This window comes from Vigna unguiculata, chromosome 1, assembly GCF_004118075.2.
Source record: "Vigna unguiculata cultivar IT97K-499-35 chromosome 1, ASM411807v1, whole genome shotgun sequence".
NCBI lineage: Eukaryota > Viridiplantae > Streptophyta > Magnoliopsida > Fabales > Fabaceae > Vigna > Vigna unguiculata.
Window position 1 is genome coordinate 4,200,885 of NC_040279.1, and position 20,838 is coordinate 4,221,722.

The window sequence follows — 20,838 nt, forward strand, 5'->3', positions numbered from 1 at the left end:
CAGTGATGACAATTCTGGTGCAGTATTTGGATGATAGTTGATTTGTAAGTCGACTATTTTAATGCAGAATGGTAAAATCTGATGCAGATTTTTATGCTGTAAATGCGAAATCAAGTATGCCTAATTCATTAAAATGTTGAAGAATAACAACATAGATGCAGTAACACAATTTGTATTTGTAGGAAACACTTTTGGTGCAAAAAGATTAATTTTTATGTCCTAAGAAACATCATAAAAAAGTGTTAAAAGTTGTTTTACTCACGCAGGGAATGATTGGAACTTTTTTTTTTTTTACTTGTGCAGCCCAAAAAATAATACCACATTGATTATTAGGCTTTTCACAACCCTGCAAAACAGGTAAAATACATCTAGGTACCCACTTTGTATTTGGGTCCTTTCATGTTAGCAACATTTGAATTCTTGGCTATCCATTTATATTTACCTTCAGGAACACCATGCTTTTTAAAGTAACATTTATTCGATGTATGACCAGATTTGCAACAGTAAAAGCATACAATAGAAGATGGTTTACTCATGTTAATGAATTTCCTTGATTCTAGTTGACTACCTAGTTGATTTTCGTGTTCTGCATATCCTATGCCTTCTCTATTCAGTACACTTCTTTGGGAACCTAGCATAGCATCTAGATAATTTCTTCCTAGAGTGAATCTAGTTAATGTACTCATTAGATATTTGATTCTCTCTAATTGTTTGGAACAATTTTCACAATTAAGCACACTCTTTTTGCAATCACCACTTTTATGTTTTTCAATATTTTCAAGCTCAGTTTTCAATTCTTCATTTTCTGTTTCAAGCTGTTTTAATCTATTTTCAAGCCACCTATTTTCACCTTTATGTCTGTTATTAGAGTATTGCAACTTTCTAGCCTCTTCATGCAACTCATTATATACATCAAGTAGTTGATAGAACCTAGTTTCATAACTTTCATCAATAGATTCAAGATCAAGATCACTTACACTGCTGTCAGAGGATTTTGTATCAGCCATCAAACATAGATTTGTTTCTTCTTCATTGCTTTCACTTGAATCATTAGAGGTGCTGGAGTCATTATCCTCCCAAGCAATATAAGCTTTCTTCACTCTCTTGGACTTGCTTGTGGCCTCACTTTTTTCCTCCAATTTCTTTTTGATCTTGAGAATTGGACACTCAGGTTTGATATGACCAGATTTACCACACTCATAACATGTTGGAACGCTGGAAGATGACTCTTGCTTCTTGGAAGAGAATCTTCTATTTCCTGCAGCAGATTTTCCATTTGATTTATTTTTGTACTTTAAAAACTTTGAAAAACGTTTTACCATCAGATTTAGTGCCTCAGAATCAGAAGCTTCATCCTCTTGTTCTGCAGCAGTTTCTTTATCCTTGGTTTTGCTTCTTCCGTCAGTTTTTGCAGCAACTTTTAATGCAATGCTTTGCCTTTTCTCTCCTTCCTCTTCCTCTTTTAAACGTCCAAGTTCCAATTCATGTTCTCTTAATTTTCCAAAGAGAGTTGCCATACTCATTGTGGTGAGATCCCTTGATTCAGAGATTGCAGTAACCTTAGGCTGCCATGCTCTATTCAGACTTTTCAGTATTTTGATATTCAGTTCTTCCTTTTCAAAAACCTTTCCCAATGCTATGAGATGATTCACAATATGAGTGAACCTTTTTTGCACATCATAGATTGTTTCCTCAGCCTTCATCCTAAACATTTCATATTCTTGAATTAATGTGTTCTTTCTAGCTCTCTTGACTTCATCCGTGCCTTCATGAGTTACCTCTAACACGTCCCACATTTCTTTTGCGGATTGACAAATTGATACCCTGTAGAATTCATCCAATGTTAGTGCAGATGAGATTATATTCTTGGCTCTCACATCATAATGAGCACGTTTATTTTCATCAAGAGTCCAAGATAGAAAATCTTTAGGTATAGCTTTTCCTTCCTCAATTTTTGTAGGTATAAATGGACCATTAACAATAGCATCCCACACACCTTTATCAACTGATTCTAAAAAGATTTTCATTCTGATTTTCCAGAAAGGATAGTTATCTCCAGAAAATAAGGGTGGTCTGTTTATTGAAGCCCCTTCAGAAAAAGTCTGTGAAATATTGGCCATCTGTCAGGATCTAGTCGACTATGTATTCGACTAACCAGGCTCTGATACCACTTGTTAGAATTTATGCACCAATATTTCACAACCAAGAGGGGGGGGGGGTGAATTGGTTTTAACAGATTTTGTCCAGTTTTAACACTTTGAAATTGTTTTGATAATAACCTTTGCTTTTGAATCAATTGAAATGGTATAGTGTGATGCTTGATGTACGGAGCATTTGTACTATGACAAAATATAGAGGGAAAGAGATAAAGCACACAGAAAAATTTATACTGGTTCGATTCTTACGAATCTACATCCAGTTCATCTAGCAAACCACAGCTAGATATATTCACTATATCACAAGAATTTCAAGATTTACAAATACAATTGATAAATCTAAATTCTAAGATAAGGAACACAAATGCAAGGCATCCACACACTTGCACAACACCACAACAGCAAGGCAAACACGCACTTGCAGAGGGCAGAAAAAAACCAGAAACAAATTGTTTCAAAACTGTATCAAAACACAAACAAAGCAAAGACTACAAATTGGATTGAATACACCTTTTCAAGATTGAGATCTCTTCATCTTGCCAAGTCAACAATGAATGTGTTTTGATAGAAATCTTCAAAAGGACCTTCCAAGATTTGCTCCAAGAGACTGTTTCGCACTTCTCTTTCTTTCTTCTGATTTCCCAGTTCACACCCAGAAAATTGCAGAAACTGTTTTTATATCACAGATGCAAACAGCCACGAACCTAGTCGACTACATTAGTTGGCTAGTCGATTATCGGGGCAACAAATTAACAGATTCAGGATTTTACACACATAGTCGACTACATTAGTTGGCTAGTCGACTATCGAGGCAGCAGATTAACAGATTCAGGATTTTATACACATGTCATGTTAACCATTGTCATGCTATGTCATGTTAACCATTGTCATGCTATTATGGACATCATCAAAAACATTTCAAATACATTTAATCAACAACAGTATATTTGTATCTTTGTTATTTACTTTTTTCATACATATTGTAGTTGAACAATTATGATAGTTATTCCTATGTTATAGGTACCTGCTGCAATTACAAGTCTGTGATGATGCAAATAATTATGCTAACTTTGTTGTGTGGGATCAAGAGTGTAAAAACATTATTGGCATGTTAATTGTTGATTTGCAAAGGAAAATGATTGAGGTCATTTTTTTTTTCTGATACATTCCATGTATTTCATTACTAAGTTTAAATGTATTTTTTTTATTGGATTGTTAACAGATAGGTGAAAATGATCCAAAGTGTTTTCTTGATGATTTGCATGTAATGTTAGGTTGTAGTTTTGAATTCAAAGTCTGAATCCATCCAAGAGCTAGATGTGCCTCTGTGATTAAAGTGTCTGACGTTCCACAAATAGTGACATATGTTAAAAGTCTCATACGTCTAGTAGAAGTAATATATTATTTATATATTATGTTTTTCTCAGTTTATAATAATTTAACTTTATATAACTTTATTCTTTATAGATTTGTGACTATAGTGAAAAGAGCATTATGAATTTGGTATCTGAGAGTTCTAATACCATGGTAAGTACATTTTAACTTTTGTAATGTAATACAAGTTTAATGTTTATTTTAATAGTAATTTTTGTAATGTTTATTTGCTTTGTGAATTTTTGTAATTGTAATAAAATCGTAAATCATAAATGTGTTTATGTATTTATGCGTATGAGTTTAAGTGCAAAAGTTGATAATGACATTGATGATGATTGAATTGCCTAAGGACATTGATTCTACTCAAGTATCAACAATTAAGATGAAGAAAAATATAAAAGGGAGAAGATTTAAATAAAATATTATGGTGTAAAGTATTTAAATCAAGATCCCCTATGATAAACTATCAGCCTTAATAAAACTTTGATCCCTTTTGTGATATATATATATATATATATATATATATATATATATATATATATATATATATATATATATATATATATATATATATATATATATATATATATATATATATATATATATATATATATATATATATATATATATATATATATATATATATATATATATATATATATATATCAGTGGCGGATTTTGACCAACATTGTTGGGGGAGCCAAAATAATACATCCAAAATTTATACATTTAATTATTGGCATTAATACCGTAAAAATGAATATATAACTTAGTATAACAATAAGCTACATCATTAGCGGGGAATCAAACCACACTTAAAATATATAAAAAAAACAATCGATGATCATCAAACCACACTTAAAATCCAATTATAAAAAACATAGAGTATAATCCATTTTCTTCTATGTTCATAAAATAAAAAATTAATATACAATAGAGTCATTAAATAAATTATTAAACTAATATTTCACTATCAAGTGAGACAAAAGATAATTACCTTCTTCTTTATTTCTTCAAGAATAGAAGAGAACAACTAAGATATGAGAGCAAAAATAATAGATCTTTTTCTCTTTAGAAACAAAAGAAAATAGACATATAATGGAACCACAATTAAAATATGATTATAAAAAACACATAGTACAATAATTTTTCTTCTATGTTCATAAAATAAAAAAAATAATATAAAAGAGGTTCATTAAGTAAATTATTAAACTAATATTTCACCATCAAGTGAGATGAAAGAATTACCTTCTTCTTTTCTTCCTCGAGAATGGAAGAGAACAAAGGAGAAATAAGAGCAAAAATAAAATATTTTTTTCTTTTCATATACAAAAGAAACGAACACAAATAAGAATGAAAGATGAGAACAATTTGTGAGAAACTCAAACTATAATGAAAAAAAATAATAAAAATATCTTGATAAATCTTTTAATTCTTTATTATGTATGGTTTTATATTTTATTATTTATTACCATTAATTATTATTTTTATAAAAGAAAAGAATATTTGATTTAATATTTATAATAAAAAAATCAAAATACATAATATTTATTATAAAAAAATTAAAATACCTATCATAAAAAAATTTCTAAATTTTGGGGGGGCCATGGCCCTACCCTGCCACCATTATCCTCCGCCACTACCTTGGATTCTTTTAGTGAATTAGCAATTTTGAAAATGGGCGACAATGTGGGTTTAGCCTAGAGGGCTAGCCCACAGGCCCGATAAAAAACGTGATGCGGACTGAGATATTTAGTCCGCTAGCCCATAAAAGTCTAGCATGCATAATTTGTAGTCCACGCAGGCTGGCCCATTGCCTGTGGTCTTGTATGAATGTTCCTAGGTCTTGTATAAGCACAGGGGCAAATCATTTAAAGGGCAAGGAGGGGCCACGCCCTCCCCCCGTAATATTTTTGAATTTTTTTGTAAATTATATGTATATTTTTTAATATTTTAACTTATATTTATATTTTTGAAATTATTTTAAATTTTTAAAAAATTATATATAGTATATTTTAAAAATTAATGGAAATTAAATTGTGTGACTTTTTATTTCTTTTATAAAACACAACCTTTAATCTTAACAAAGTTGGTCATTTAATTTTTTTTAGTCTTTATTTGGTTCCGATTTTTGAAAAAGTTGATGTAATTTGGGTATTTTCATTATATTTTTTGAAGTGTATCAAAATATTTTTCATCAAAATTAACACTAGGATCATGTTAATTGTACCGACAAAGCAAAACATCATTGTTAACCGTTTCAATTTTCAACAAATTGAGACTAAAAAAACATTAGACAACCAACTAGACATTTTTTGACAAATAAAGAAACAAAAAATAATAATTAAACCAAATATTTATTAAGATATTTTTTTATTTCTTTTGCATTGTCTTTCTAATTTTTCATAACTTGTATTCTCATATATTTTCTTTGTTGTTTTAAAAGAAAAAAAAGAAGATACAAACTCATTATTATTTTTTATTTCTCATTTGTTTTCCTTTATTTCTTTGAAACAGAAAAGGTAACTCTCTATCGTCTTACTTAATAATAAAATATTAGTTTAAGAGTTATTAACATGATTTTTTTTATCTTAAAAGCCTTTTGCAAATTCATTTTTTCTGAATATATAAGAAAAAAAATTGTATTCGAATATTATTTTGAGAAAAAATATTTATACAGATGGAAAATAAAATAATAGATTTATTTTTTTTAAAATGATAAAAGGGAAGCTATTCGTGAAGATGAGAACACATACATTCTATTTCTTCGTATACTTTGAAACATTATACCAATGATCCAATTGTTTAGTTTAAGGAATTATTTTTTGAAACATTATACTAATAATTTAATTTAATGATCAAAAAATTATATTATTTTGGCCCTTCCAAAACTTTTGGCCAAGATCCGCCACTATATAAGTGGAAAAGATATTTTTTGTGTATTTTTGAATGTGTTAAAATTTGAAAAATACATCGTGTATTTCAAAGTACAGATATGAACATGATGAGAATGTTGAATTATCAATTTATTATTCAATTCCCCAAAGTTTTTGCTTAATTTTGTCAACTTGTTAAAGTTTCCCACTTTGTTGCTCATTGAAAGTTTTTTAACATAAATTAAAAAAAAAAAGCAGGCAAAACTTATGCGGGATGGGCCAGACTTTTCAGCCCACATTTTCAATGTGTGATGGACTAGCCCCACCCGTATTTTGTGGGCCAAGTGCAGGGCAAGCCTAAACGAGCCGAATCGTTCCATATTGTCATCCTAATTTTGAATTTGGATAACAATTAGCACTATTACAAAATTAGATATGAGTTGCCATATATTAGTACCTTGGTGTGACACGTAGCAATATCACACTTTCTTTAATTTTTTTCATATAATGTATAAGAATATAAATAAATAAAATTATAAAAAGGTTAATATAAAAAATATTAAAAAAACTATCTAAAGAAAAATAAAAAACTAAATTAATATATATTTTATTCTTTTGTTTTTGTAAAATATGTTAAGGAAAAAAACAACATTCAAAATTTTTAAAAAACCAAACAATTTTTTTTTTAAATTTAAAAATGTATATATATATTTTTTAATTTTGTTTTAAAGTTTTTTCTTTGTTTTCTTTAATTTTATTAGGTTAGTTTTTTTTTAAATTTATTTACTTTAAAATTTTATTTATTTATTTTTTCTTAATACATTATATATATATATATATATATATATATATATATATATATATATGTGTGTGTGTGTGTGTGTGTGTGTGTGTGTGTATGTATGCGCGGGCGTTTTATTGTTTTTAATATTAACTATTTTTGAATTTTATTTATTTTTCTTAATATATTATATAAAACAATAATTATTAAGGTGTTCCAAAGTGAGAAGTATATTTAGATTCTTAAAGGAAAATCAAGGAGTACTTAACCCCAAAGGATCCAATATAGTTTAAGTACTAAAAATATTCTTTAATATGTTTTTGAAAGCATGCCTTGCAGCAAGAAATTTGTGTAGTATCTTGACAAGGGTTGCTAAAGAGATATGACTAGTGACTTGGATAAATTTAATAAAAATTCTCTAAAAGTCAACGGGGATATAATCTAATGAGATATTATTGGTCTTCAATAGACATCTATCATTTTTATACCCTTTAAGTGAGATCAATGATCGATCTTTGCTGCACGAGTGTCTACTCGTCCCTCCGACTACAGGCCACCACCTAATAGTTTACACGTGGGAATAACTTTGCCACAACATCTCACTATGACACCAAGTGAAGCTCCCTAAAACAAAAATAAGTTTGTAGTTGTTCTTAGACTACCAAAACTCTATCAAAATGCACTAAAGAGGGCAACCACCCGAAACCTCAACGTACGAGCCACAACTTGCACACTTCATTGGACTTCCTAAACCACCAGGCTACAACTTAGAGTGGTCACATGTTACCCCAATACGAGATGCACTAGTAACTGGGCCCCCAACCAAAGCCTCGCATCATGAACATCACCTAAAGCTATGTAGAAACTCTTCCTCGTGCACCATCACTGCACCAAAACCGCCTGGCGCGCATCTCACGCCGCTAGGCGGAATCTGGTTCAGACCACCTGGCAGGCATCACACACCGCCAAGCGCCAGCAGAATCCCTCACTGCACCGTCACCGCCTGGCAGACTCCACCTTGCCGCCAGGTGCCTCGCATCGATAGTGGCCACTGCCACTAATTTTGGACTCTACCGCCTGACAGCTCGCTCCATGCCGCCAGGCGCCATACCAGTAGCGCACTGCTACTGGTTTTTGGCACTTTACATAGGTCCAAAAGGACCCCAGTCATACAACGCATAAATTATAGTACCAATATAGTTTTCCAGTCATAAATCCATAATTAGATTACATCGCACCCATTTAGGCAAACTATCAAATCATTCATTAACATGCACACATACTCTCCTTCATTTAACACTTTAAACATGCAACAAGCACTCCACGTCGATCCAGTCTTATGATCATACAGTCTAATATTTACATAAACTCTTGACACCACACATTGGTCAATAGTGTAGGTGTACTTTAATACAATTCACAATCACAAAACCATGTCTAGGGAAAGATTATACCAACCATACCATTTCATATAAATTCATCTCACCCTTATTACCAAATTAACATACTCTCTGGAATATAGCTTATCTCATATGACAACCATTTTCGCTTTCTTTAACCTTATTTAGTTTCCTAACATGCCACTTGCATCTACATGCTCCATTTTAGTCGTATACATAATAATTCACCCTTTAAATACCTAATAACGTGAAATCCATACAAATTCAACACAGCAGGCTAAACTGACGAGCCGCCTAGCGGCAGTTCCTGTACCGCCAGGCGGTGCATGCATATCTAGGTTCTGCCCAGGTTTTTCCAGCACTGAAATGCATCCTAATATCCCAATTACAACACCCACCTTCATGCTAACGGGTTTCTATATGCACACATCATACAAAGTTCATACATCATCCATATTATTCTATATTCGGTAAAATCAATGCATCAATCATTGAAATAGTTCATGATTATTATCCCCAATCCCAACATAAACCCTAACCCCCAATTCCATTCTCGAGTTCATGCAATTTCCATCAATTTAGTAACTACAAACCATAATTCATCATGCCAATCATATATGTGCAATAAGAATACAACCCAAATACCACAACATCACTGACAAACCAACCAAAACGAAAAAAAAAACAACAACAGCGAATATAGCGCCTGGCGGGTCGCTTCCAACCGCTAGGCGAATCATATGAAGCCTAGAAAATTGGGTGCAACCACATGTGCCACTTGGCGGCAGTTCATGCGCCGCCAGGCAGTTTTTGGAAAAATCCAGAAAATACGAACAAAACAAGAATTTAAAGGTTTCACAGTTCAAACATGGCCCAAAAGACATCTTCATACGATACAGAATTAAAACATACAATAAGAACTCCCCTAACCTGGTTTCCTTTGCCAAATTTGAAAATTGCAACCTTTTCCCTTGATCACCAATGGTCTCCTTTATCTTTCTCTCCCCACTCACCCTTTGCTTCACTCAATTCTCCCAATACACTCCCAATCTCGTCCTCTCTGCTCTCACCTCAAAGACAGCTTCACAATACCCTTTCTCTTACCCCTAATTAGCTTTTTATTGTGACCTTAATATGGTTTGATTGCACCAAAACAAAAATAGCATTAATCCACAATTAATCATCACTTAATGGCCTAATGCCTTTTGTTTTTCAGCCACCCTTACTGCCATGTACTCTAGGGTTTACGTGCCTCTTCACTTCCATGCTAGTGTAAATTTTAACAAAAAGAAAATTATTTTGCTCAAGCCAAGGTTTGAACACATCACCCCACAATTGAAATTCAAGTGCCCAACCAACTCAACCAAGTCATCTTGCATGCCAATATTTATGCATCTAAAATTATCTACTTACACATCACACTCCAAACATGTCATCGAAAAATAATAAAATTAAATAACACACAATTGGCATAGATAAGACTCAAACCTAAGTCCTTTCACACAATTAAAGTACTCTCAACCACTTAAGCTAGTATTTTTCCACGTCATAAAGGTTAACATTTAATGTCATAAAAGCTTCTCCTACCCGCATTTATTAAATAATTATTTATTTAATTATTTAAATTTAGTGGGTCTTACAACTGGTGTTGGTAGAATCTTCCTCACCAAGTGTATGCTTTGAAAAGAAAGCAAATCAAATCATATGTATTCACGCCAATCGAAATATCATATGAAAAAAAAAATCAAACGTTGTATTCTACAGAGGATTCAGTGTACTGATGATGATTCTTTTAACTACAAACTTTCAACATACAAAAAGACCAAAAGGGCAGAGAAAAGGACCTGTGGCTAAATTTCAAGTGTGTGCTTTAGGTTAATATCCTTAGTAGTTTAGTTTCTTAGCTTTATAGTAGCTTTACTTTTTGCACACATTCTCCAGGTAGATAGGTGTTCCTTTAGGACAACCTAGAATTTGGAAATCTAAAATTCATTCAATGTCAAGATTTTTTGTTTGGATACCAACAAAGTTCGTAAATCTAACTTTAGTTGAGAACTTCAAAGAGAGTTGTTTATTTCTTTTGTAATTGTAATAACTATCATTTTTCTTTTGTAATTGTAATAACCGTCATATTGAAAATTTTATACATACTTTATACTTTTCTGCATTGCTATTTGGTTAATGAGAAAATTCATCTTTGTTTTCTTTGACTATTCTTGTTTTGCATAATTTGTCTGTGTGCATGTGCTTTGTATCTTGTAGTGAGTCATGTGTAAATAGTTCCAACAGAGTGCTATCTAGAGCCAAGTTATGAAGAACCTTGTTGTGAAAGAATAGAAGGGCACATTATTGTGAGAGTGTGCAACCATGACTGTCATAACCACAAAATCGCGACAGGATGACGACAAAAATTAATCAATTTTTCAAAAATGTAAATTTTAGAAAGGGAGTCACCACCGTAGTTTATCTAGGAAAACTATGGAAAACCTAAAAATAAATATAAATACATAACCATCTCTTATCATCTCATTCTCTTATTTCTCTTCTCTTTCATTCCCTTTATTTTATTTTATTTTATCAAAAAACTAAACACAATGTTTAATGTGATTTATGTGCATTCCAACAAATCCCTATGTTATTCTTAAATATTTTTTGTGCGAAATAAACTCTTTCAAGTTTAAAATTTGAATTTAATGTCTAAGTTATAAAAGTTTTCACGAATTTACATAAAATTTAGAATAATGGAAAAAGTGATTGAGGACCGTAGGGTTTGCATTTGTCGATGCTAATGGGATAAAATAGAACTTCCTATCAAATTGGTTCTATCATACACATTTGATAGTTTTTTTAATACTTTTATTTTTTGATATTCTTTAATGTAAAATATTGTTTTTATATTTGAAATCTTTTGTATCCAAGTGTTATTTTATCACTATAATTGTATAAATAAATTTTATTTACTATAATATAATAATTTAAAGTAATTTTCGGGGACTTTTTTTATCACCATCCAATATATATTAAATTTCGAAAGATGAGAAATCTATGTTAAATGTTAGTCATCATTAGTCTATTTTTTGTTATTTGTGTCTTGTTGTGAATTATTATTTTTATTTGTGTCTAAAATAAAGAGATTTCATTATAATTTAAAAATTCTATTAAAGAGACATTTAAAATAAAATATTTTTTCATTTGAATATTTGTTTATCTTTCATATTTTTAATTTTTTTTTTAAATTTTATCAAATAGGTTTTACTATTGTTAGAAAATTTAATAAATATTTTGGTTCTATTAAAATTTTATTAGGTACTTTAATTTGAAATATATACAATTACAATATGTTTTCTTTTTCGTAATTTTTTATTATTTTATTAAAATTAATTAATTGATATAGCTAGTAAGGAAGCATATACGTGTACGTATACAAGTATATACTAGATAGAGATGAGAATGAGAAAAAAGTTTGATTTCGTTGGATTTAGATATAAGGATTAAGATGAATTTTATCTTTAGGAATTAGTATAACATGATGAAACTCATTTCCGCTTTGCCCCGTTGCCATCTTTACACCTAACTCGCACAAAATAATGAATACAATTTTATATTTTCTTACTCATAATATAGAGTAAGTCTTAATTACAACCGATGCTAAAATAGCATCGACTAGACCACACAATTAACTAATATATTTTTACATTTTTCTATGTAATGTGGAGTTAGCGTCGTCTGATCGACTCTAATAATGTCTTAAAGTGAGAGGACACTATATTTTTGTTGCTAATCCATGCATTCTTGTAGTGATTACATTTAATTTTATTTATAAAATGACTACATTCTATTACTTCTCTTTGTAAATAATATATTGGATAAAAAAACACTTCCATCAATTATGGTTACAAAGAGAGTCGTTGGTAGAGACACATAGTGATGTAATTTACAATGTAGGTCAACCTTATTATACTTTTAGTCATAATTTTTATATTTAATCAAAAAAGAAGAATATACTACACAAATAAAATAGTATAGGAAGAGATCATTTATTTTTATATGATATAACCATATTAACCATCTTTAAAGTGAAAAATTCGATTCTCATGAAGTTAGCATTAAGTAGAATTATCAATAGAGTGGAATAAAAAGTAAAAATCAATGTTTGGATGAATTGGGCTATGTGTGGTGTGGTGCTTAAATAGGGTGGAAGAGTGGTGGTTAGTAATCCATTATTGCTTTTCACTTTGCAAGGTAGAGAAGAAAAGAAGAGAAGGAAAAAGCAAAATGGGTTTGAAGATGATGAATGTAAAGATTAATAACATAGTTTTGTTGGAAATGATTTGCATTGGTTTGTGTTCAAGCAGAGATATTGGTTACAATGTGAAAAGTGATGGAGAAGAAGGGATGCTTTGCTCCATTAACTCTAGGCATTGTGAAGATAACGATCTTTGTAACGAAAAGTGCTTGAATGCTTCCTATCTTCGTGATGGCAAATGCAAGTACAAGACTTGTTGTAGAATATAAAACATGTTTGTTTTTATTGCCATTTATAACACGTAAGCATCTCTTATTATATCAACCGTGCCTTTTCTTTTTCTCTTTTACTATCTTTATTTTCTTTTATCAAAACTAAACACAATGTTTAATCTGATTTATGTGCATTCCAACACAATGTTTAATCTGATTAATCTTTGGGTTACAAAAGCTTTCATGAAATTACATGAAATTTAGAAGAATGGGAAAAGCGAATGAGGATCGTGGTTGGTTTGCTCAAACAACGAGGGGCATTGCCCAGATAATAATGCTTGTAACAAGTTCTGCTTTAATGTTTATAGAAAGCAAATTAAATCTATGAAATAAAAATATATGGTAAAGGCTTCACTAGGGTTGGATTTCCTACATGAAATAAAGATGAAACCACTAACAATATATTTCTAATTCCTGACTCTGGCATTCACAACACTATGTAACAAGCTCTTAGCAACAAGTCTAAACTTTAATAAGAACCCTAATGTCTTAGACCACTAAGCCTAAGAGAACAACCACGTGTGAATGCTATTATGAGTATACTCTAGATATTTAATGTACATCATGCAACCTTTTTCCATCACATAAAATTGTTATCTCTTCTCTTTTTCTTTTTCCTAGGGTAGGGTTCTTACAAAAACCTATCCCAAACTTATTCAATTTTCTAGGGTAGGGTTTTGACTAATACCTACCCTAAACTTATTCAATCTCATACCCTACGTTAAACTAATCTCATATCATACCTTCACTTTTCTCAACATGTCACTAGTGCAGTTTTGCTATTTTAACTCGTGTTATAGGCCTCAATTATCATTTAACCGAAGCATAAAATGGCACGGTGGCAATTTTACAATTTTTTCCAACTTTTATGCCTTGGTTCAGTATATACCCGAGGCAGAAAATGCCTTTTTGCTTCTGTTCTCAAAAAATCGATGCCAAAAGGTCTGATATGCCTCGGTTTTGAAGACCCGAAGCCTAAAAGTTGGCTAATATTTCAAAAATGCCACTACGACAATGATATTTGGCCTCGGGTGGAATTGAACCGATGCTAAAAATTGTTTTCTGCCTCGGTTAAAAATTGAATCAAGGCCAAAAATTGTTTTCTACCTCGGGTGGAATTGAGCCAGTGCCAAAAATTGTTGTATGCCTCAGTTAAAATTTGAACCGAGGCCAAAAGGTTCCTTAGGGTTCAAAAATCGCGAATCACTTTTTTTCTTCTTCTTCCCCGCGTGCGCATTCTTTCTCTCAGCCACCCAACTTCGTTGTTGTTGTTGCGCTCCAACCACTCGCGACATTTGATGTTTTGCTCATTCGTGTTTTGACTTGGCGAAGTGCGATTTGGGGCTCGCGAATTGGGCGTGAGTTTGTTGTGTTGCAGGTGCGTGGCAGAATGGTGTTGTGCGTGGATGGAGATTTGTCATTGATGGTGGCGAGATGTGTAGGTGGCGGCAGCGTGAAGAAACTTGTTACGACGGAGGTGGTTTTGCGATTTGGGGGAGGAGACGCGATTTAGGGTTTGTGATTTGCTGCAGATTGTTGATTTTTGTTTGCATTTATGCAAGTGTGGTGTTCACATTTTCGTGTATGAAGAACATGGAGGTTCCATGGTGGTGACATGAATCACGAATTGCTCTTAAGATGAAGGAGAAGATTGCGGTGGCTGCGAATCTTTGGTTGTGAGTTTCGGACGTGGCAGACGGAGCTGTGGTGGAACCATGGTGGCTGCCTAGGGTTTCTGGTGGAGAAGATGGGATGTTGATAATGCAGATAGGCATATATGGCCTCAGTTCTTAGCAGAATAGAGGCAGAATATGGAGCTTCTGCTTCGGTTGAGACTTGGGGCAAAAAGCTAACCTTTTTGGCCTCATCCTAATATGCCTCGGTTCCAAAACCGGGGCAAAGTGACAAAAATAACTGCTGCCAAAAACCCTTCCTGTACTAGTGTGTACATGTTCTCTTTGCTAAAGTGCGGGATAAACTTATGGTAAAAGAATGAAACAATTACGATCAAAGATGGTAATAACAAATAATTAACTGTTAGGTTGGCTATTTGGCTAAGTGGCTTAAACATACCAAACAAATATCTTTATCCTTTCTAACCAAGTATGTGATTTCGTTAACAAGAATCAAGCAAAAATCAATTCATGGCAATACCCCTTACATCTCTCAACACACAAGCTTACAACACTCAAATATTCAAAAGTTTGGTCTTACTCTCATGTTTGAAAAAGGACTAATTTCATGTAATCATACCAAACTATCTCTCACTCAAAGTATGCCACAAGATATTCCAACTATATGCACAATCAAAATATAAGAAAGTCAATGCTCAAGAACATTTCAACACAATTGACATTAAAATAGTTAAATGCACATTGATTACTATGAGAACATGTTTAGCATAAGTTTAAGATGATGACAATGGTAGTCACAAATTAACATTACTACTAAATGAAATAATAAAGAAAAAGTAAAAGTACTTAAATAAAGTAAAAGAAATGGGGTTGCCTCCTAGTAAGCGCTTGTTTAACGTATGTTAGTTTAAGTTTGGTATGTTTTTGGAATCTTTGATGGCTATTGGACTACTTAGACTGAACTAGGATAACATGATAATGTAGAATTGGCTTTTGTAGAATTATGGACACTCACTAGTCGAGTAGATGCTTGCTAAGCAAATCCAAAGTTAAGAAGCCTCTAATTTTGTAGTCGTTGGTCAATATGTGCTTGCTAAGAAAATACAAAGTTAGAGAGTTTATTGTCTTTGCAGTCGTTGGTCGAGAACACACTCGCGAGGCGAATTTTAGAGGAATCTACTTTTGTGAGTTCTAGTTATTCACTCGTAGGGCAAGCCATCTAGTCGTTGGACGAGTGGGGTCTGCATGCACTACTCGCTAAGCGAATGCAACAGAGTTTAGTAGTGATTTTTTTGGTCAATTTTGGTGCTTTCTGTCAAATGTGGGTCATTGCTTAGGAAATGGATGATGTACGAGATTGAATTGAGATCGGGTTTATGAGGTTTGATTTGAGATTGGGTGGTACTAATTTAAAGGGGATTAATAATAATTTATAGTATTGTATGCAATTGTATATGGATTTAGTTTGGAAGTTATCCTGACGTTCTAATAAGCATTCAATTCTCAAGTGCAGAAGGATGGGGTATGTGGTGAGAGGAGAAGAAGGTCCTAGTCTTGAGGCTTTACCTTGGCCAAAGATGTTAACGAATTAACCTTGTGTGTAATAGGGTGAAACCTATTGGCAATGGCTCTATAAAGCAGTAGAGGCCACCACAAGTGCACAAATTGTTAGGATCTGATATGAATGCATGCATCAAGATAATCGAGTATGTATGGGTCTTTGTATGGAATTGGATAGTATTCATTCATGATTAACTATGTATGATTAAATAATTGTAAACTTTTAAATGATCAAACCTTTTTGTACATTAGATTACCATTTTGTCTGTGTTTTGTCTTGTCATGTATTCTTTTTGCAATGATCACATAATTGGTGTGAGGAGATGAGGAAGTAGTAGTTGGTCCAATAAAGGAAAAGGAAGATATTGCAGTGTAGCTTGTTCTTTAGAAAATCTTTTGGAAACTCTAGCTTCCTCTTGTTTGGTTGTGTAAATTCTATATTTCAATATATCTTATCTAGGTGATTGTAATATGGTAGTTACATGTGGTATTCTATGCTTAAATGATCATCAATTAAGAAATATTTTGTTCAATAGTTTTATGTTGTTAATTGGGATGTTACACTTTTTTTGAAAATACATTAAATAAAGTAAAATAATAATAAATATTTTTTTTATACACTAATAAAATGTATAATGCACCACTTGATTGAAATCACACAAAGAAAAAATATTAAACTAAAAATAATTGAAATTTAGCATAGTCAATATATGTTGGATGGTAATAAACAATATTTTTGACAATGACTTTAAATTATTACAATTTTGGTAATAGAATTATGCTTATGACAACGAGATAGAAAATAAAACTAATTATATAAAAAAAAATCAAAAAAGTATTGAACATGATAAAAATAAATAACAAATAAAAATATTAAAAGGAAGTAAAAATAATCAAATCAGACACAATTTAATACACCATTAAATGAAATCGCACAAAGGAAAAATGTATAATTAATGATATGATAAGATGAAAAATACCTTAGATATTGAAAAAAATGATAGAGGACTATCCCTAGATTCCATACAAGAAGAACTTGAAGATGAACATTTACAATTCAAAGGACCTATGACAAGAGCAAGGAGCAAGATATTAGAAAATCAAATCTATTCAAGGCTCTTGATGCTACAAGCAATTGCAAGTGGGAATTCAAAGAATATGAAGATCATGGCTTGGAGCACTTTTGAAGGATAGTTATTAGGAAATTAGTTTATATTTTTGGACTTTGGGTTTTCTTTGAAAAATTAGTTATGTTTCTATGTTTTTGGGCTTTGGGCTTTCTTTTATAAATTAGTTTATGTTTTTATGATTTGGGTTTGGGCCTTCTTGTAGGGTTCTCATGTTTTCTTAAACTTATGTGCTTATATATAGAGGTACTAAAAACTAATGTAAACACTTTTAGTCATATATTGAATTTGATTTCATTAAAGAGAAGATTCTCTTTGTTCTTGGCTTAGGCCTCTAATTCTTATCAAAGATTAACATCTTTGTGGCGAATCTTCACTTGACTTATCAATCTGCTAGATTGTGGCGTCTTCCATCTGTGTCTTATTCCACGTTCTTCTCTGATTTATTCGTGTCATGCTTCTTAAGGATTTATATTCAGAAACGATTCTATACTTTCCTAGATAGGATCATATCATCTGGTATCAGAGCAAGGTTCTGGTTTGAATTTCCTCTACTATCTTATTTTTTCGTCATATAAAAACAAACTAAAATTTTTAAGTGTCTGTGTTCTATGCCTTTTTTGAAATTTTGTTTGTTTCATTATTCTTATAATGTTGTAAGGAGTAAAACCCATAAGGGTTTTTTTTCCCAACTTGGTTGAATTTTTAATTTGTCGTATTTTTTTTGTTCTTGGTTTAAATTGTGTATTTCTACATTTGATTCGTGGAAATTATTTGTTTTTTGGTTTAATCGCACGGTAGGTCCCCGTTTTCATTACAAAATCTCAATTGGGTTTTGAACTTCTAAGTTGTCTCAATTGGGTTCTATCTTTTGAAAATTTTTTCCAATTTGGTCCATTCCGTTAGGGCATCATTGACGACGTTAACTCTGTGCCACATGTTAGCTCGTGGTTTTTTTAATTTTTTTAATTTTTTTCTTACTTTTTTTTCTTGAAAAACTAACTAACACGTGTCAAATTAGGATTTTGCCACGTGTCAGCTTGTGATTTTTAAATTTTTTTTTAATGTTTTGATATTTTTTTAAAAAAACTACCATGTATAAAAATATGGTTTTGCCACAAAAAATCTCGATTTGGTCCCTAGGGCTAACTTGATCAACTTGACCCATCCTAGGCTTGGACCAATTTGTCTTAACCTTTGATTAGATCATCTCAACTCAACCTTCAGCATAACTCGTCTCAATTTGACCTTAGGTTCAAGTTGATTCGACTCAACCTTCGACCAGAGCAAACCTAGTTCAACTTAGTCCTAGTCCGACTCAGTTCAATCTAGATCAACTCGTCCGACACGAGCCCGAGTCGACACGGCTCAACTTGGACTTAGTCTGACACAACTTACTCTTTTACTTTGGTGACTCGTGTCAACTTAGACTTGGTCTAACTTAATTCGACTTGAATATACCTTAATTTTGAATTTTCAAAATTAAAAAAAAAATTATTTATCTAAATTCAATCCAAACTCAATGAAATGGATTAGACTAACTTAGTAAGGACTATAGCAGTGTCTTCGGACCACCAAAAGCACATAATGATATGGTTTTGATGAGTATTTCAAATAGTTGAATCTGACTATCAAATGGTGAACTTCTTATTCGTAGGACAAGCCATAGAAAACAAAGAAAGCATCATGAATTTGTTTTACTAGTAGCATTCAAAACTATGACGAATGAAAAGTAAGCGGAAGAAGCAGCATTCGATCAGGATAAAATTATATATCTTCTATATCATCGATTTAGTCTGGATAATCTCTTTCATATTTAGTTTTAAAAATATTAAACATTATTAAGACATTTTAGTGTTGTGACATTTGTTTTCAAAATTTTAAATCTGTGTCACGTTAATCGTACCGTCCAAAAGTAGGATAAATGAATGTTCATAACAAATGTTAATAACTTCTGAATCCTAAAATAAGATAAATATATATATATATATATATATATATATATATATATATATATATATATATATATATATATACATTTCTTTATTTTAATACGTCTTTTAAAAGTAAAATCATAATAAAATTTTGAATTATAAAAGGAATAATATTTCGAATAAGTTAATTGATCTAATAATATTATATCAATGAAGACAAAACACTTGCTAATTTCTATAAAATAAAGGGTAATATTAGTTATAAAAAGTTTTATGTAAATAAAATTACAATTAATTAATATTATCAGATCATTTTTGTTATTACAGTTAAAAACATTGAAGTTGTTATGAAATAAAACGATGAATAATAGAGAAGAGAAGAAACAATAGAGAATAGAGAATGAGAGAATAGTGAGCTAACTCATATGTGTATTATTATTGATAGGAAGAGTCATATTTATAGATACAACGTGTAATCCATAAAGGAAAAATCAACTTAGTTAATAAAAATATTTACATAAAGAGTAATGAATCATATGAGTATCAATCATATGAGTAAATGTATCAAATCAATGGAAAATCATTAATTCATAACAGAAGTTATATTTATTGTAATTATATATATACTAGCCAAAAACACAGTTCTTATCTTGTTTGTGTGTTCGTATTTTTTAATTTTCATATAAATTTTATTTAAGATTAATAAAAAATATATAAATATTTTTTAAAATATTTTTTATATGTAAAATAAGAAAAATAAAATATGTACACAAAGGAAGTATTTAAAATAACCGTTAAAGACAAAAGAGGTTTTTAGAATAACAGTTAAATAAACTATTTTAAATAAATAATTTTTAAAATACTAATTAAGGATAAAACTAAAATGAGAGTCTTAGATGTAGGGAGAGCTTCGTGTGTGTAGTGGTTGTGGTGCTTTGTTTGGTTAAGTATTGTGAGAAATTTATATATGTGAAACCAGTCTTCCACCACAACCATGTTGGATTTGTACCGATCACTGATTTTTTGGAACTAATAACAATAAAAAATTGTATTCTCCAATTGCTTTTGGAAAATGCAGTGGGCAAATCACCTATGGAGAAATTTGTACACGTCAAAATAAATCGCAAAAAAAAAAATTACACGTCAAAAGAAAACGCAAAAAATGTTAGAAATTTCTTCAATTTTAGAAAACCATCAACATAAGGTTTTTTTGACTTATTTCTATTGATTAAAAAAGGATCATACATCATATCATATATAGGTTATATTAAAAATTAAGGTGTTCATAGTGAGAAGTATATTTAGATTCCTAAAGGAAAATCAAGGAGTACTTAACCCCAAAGGATCCAATATAGTTTAAGTACTAAAAATATTCTTTAATATGTTTTTGAAAGCATGCCTTGCAGCAAGAAATTTGTGTGGTATCTTGACAAGGGTTGCTCAAGAGATATGACAAGTGACTTGGATAAATTTAATAA

At 31.1% G+C, this 20,838-nt stretch overlaps 1 protein-coding gene across 1 annotated transcript; it reads right to left on the reverse strand.

Annotated features, from left to right (window-relative positions):
- Positions 1 to 368: 368 nt before the first annotated feature.
- Positions 369 to 2,120, reverse strand: LOC114182757. Its single transcript, XM_028069691.1, has one exon. It carries the CDS (start codon positions 2,118 to 2,120, stop codon positions 369 to 371), a length of 1,752 nt encoding a protein of 583 aa, XP_027925492.1.
- Positions 2,121 to 20,838: the final 18,718 nt, after the last annotated feature.

Coding starts and splice junctions, on each gene's coding strand:
- LOC114182757 (XM_028069691.1), bottom strand. CDS start 2,120: ATGGCCAATATTTCACAGACTTTTTCTGAAGGGGCTTCAATAAACAGA.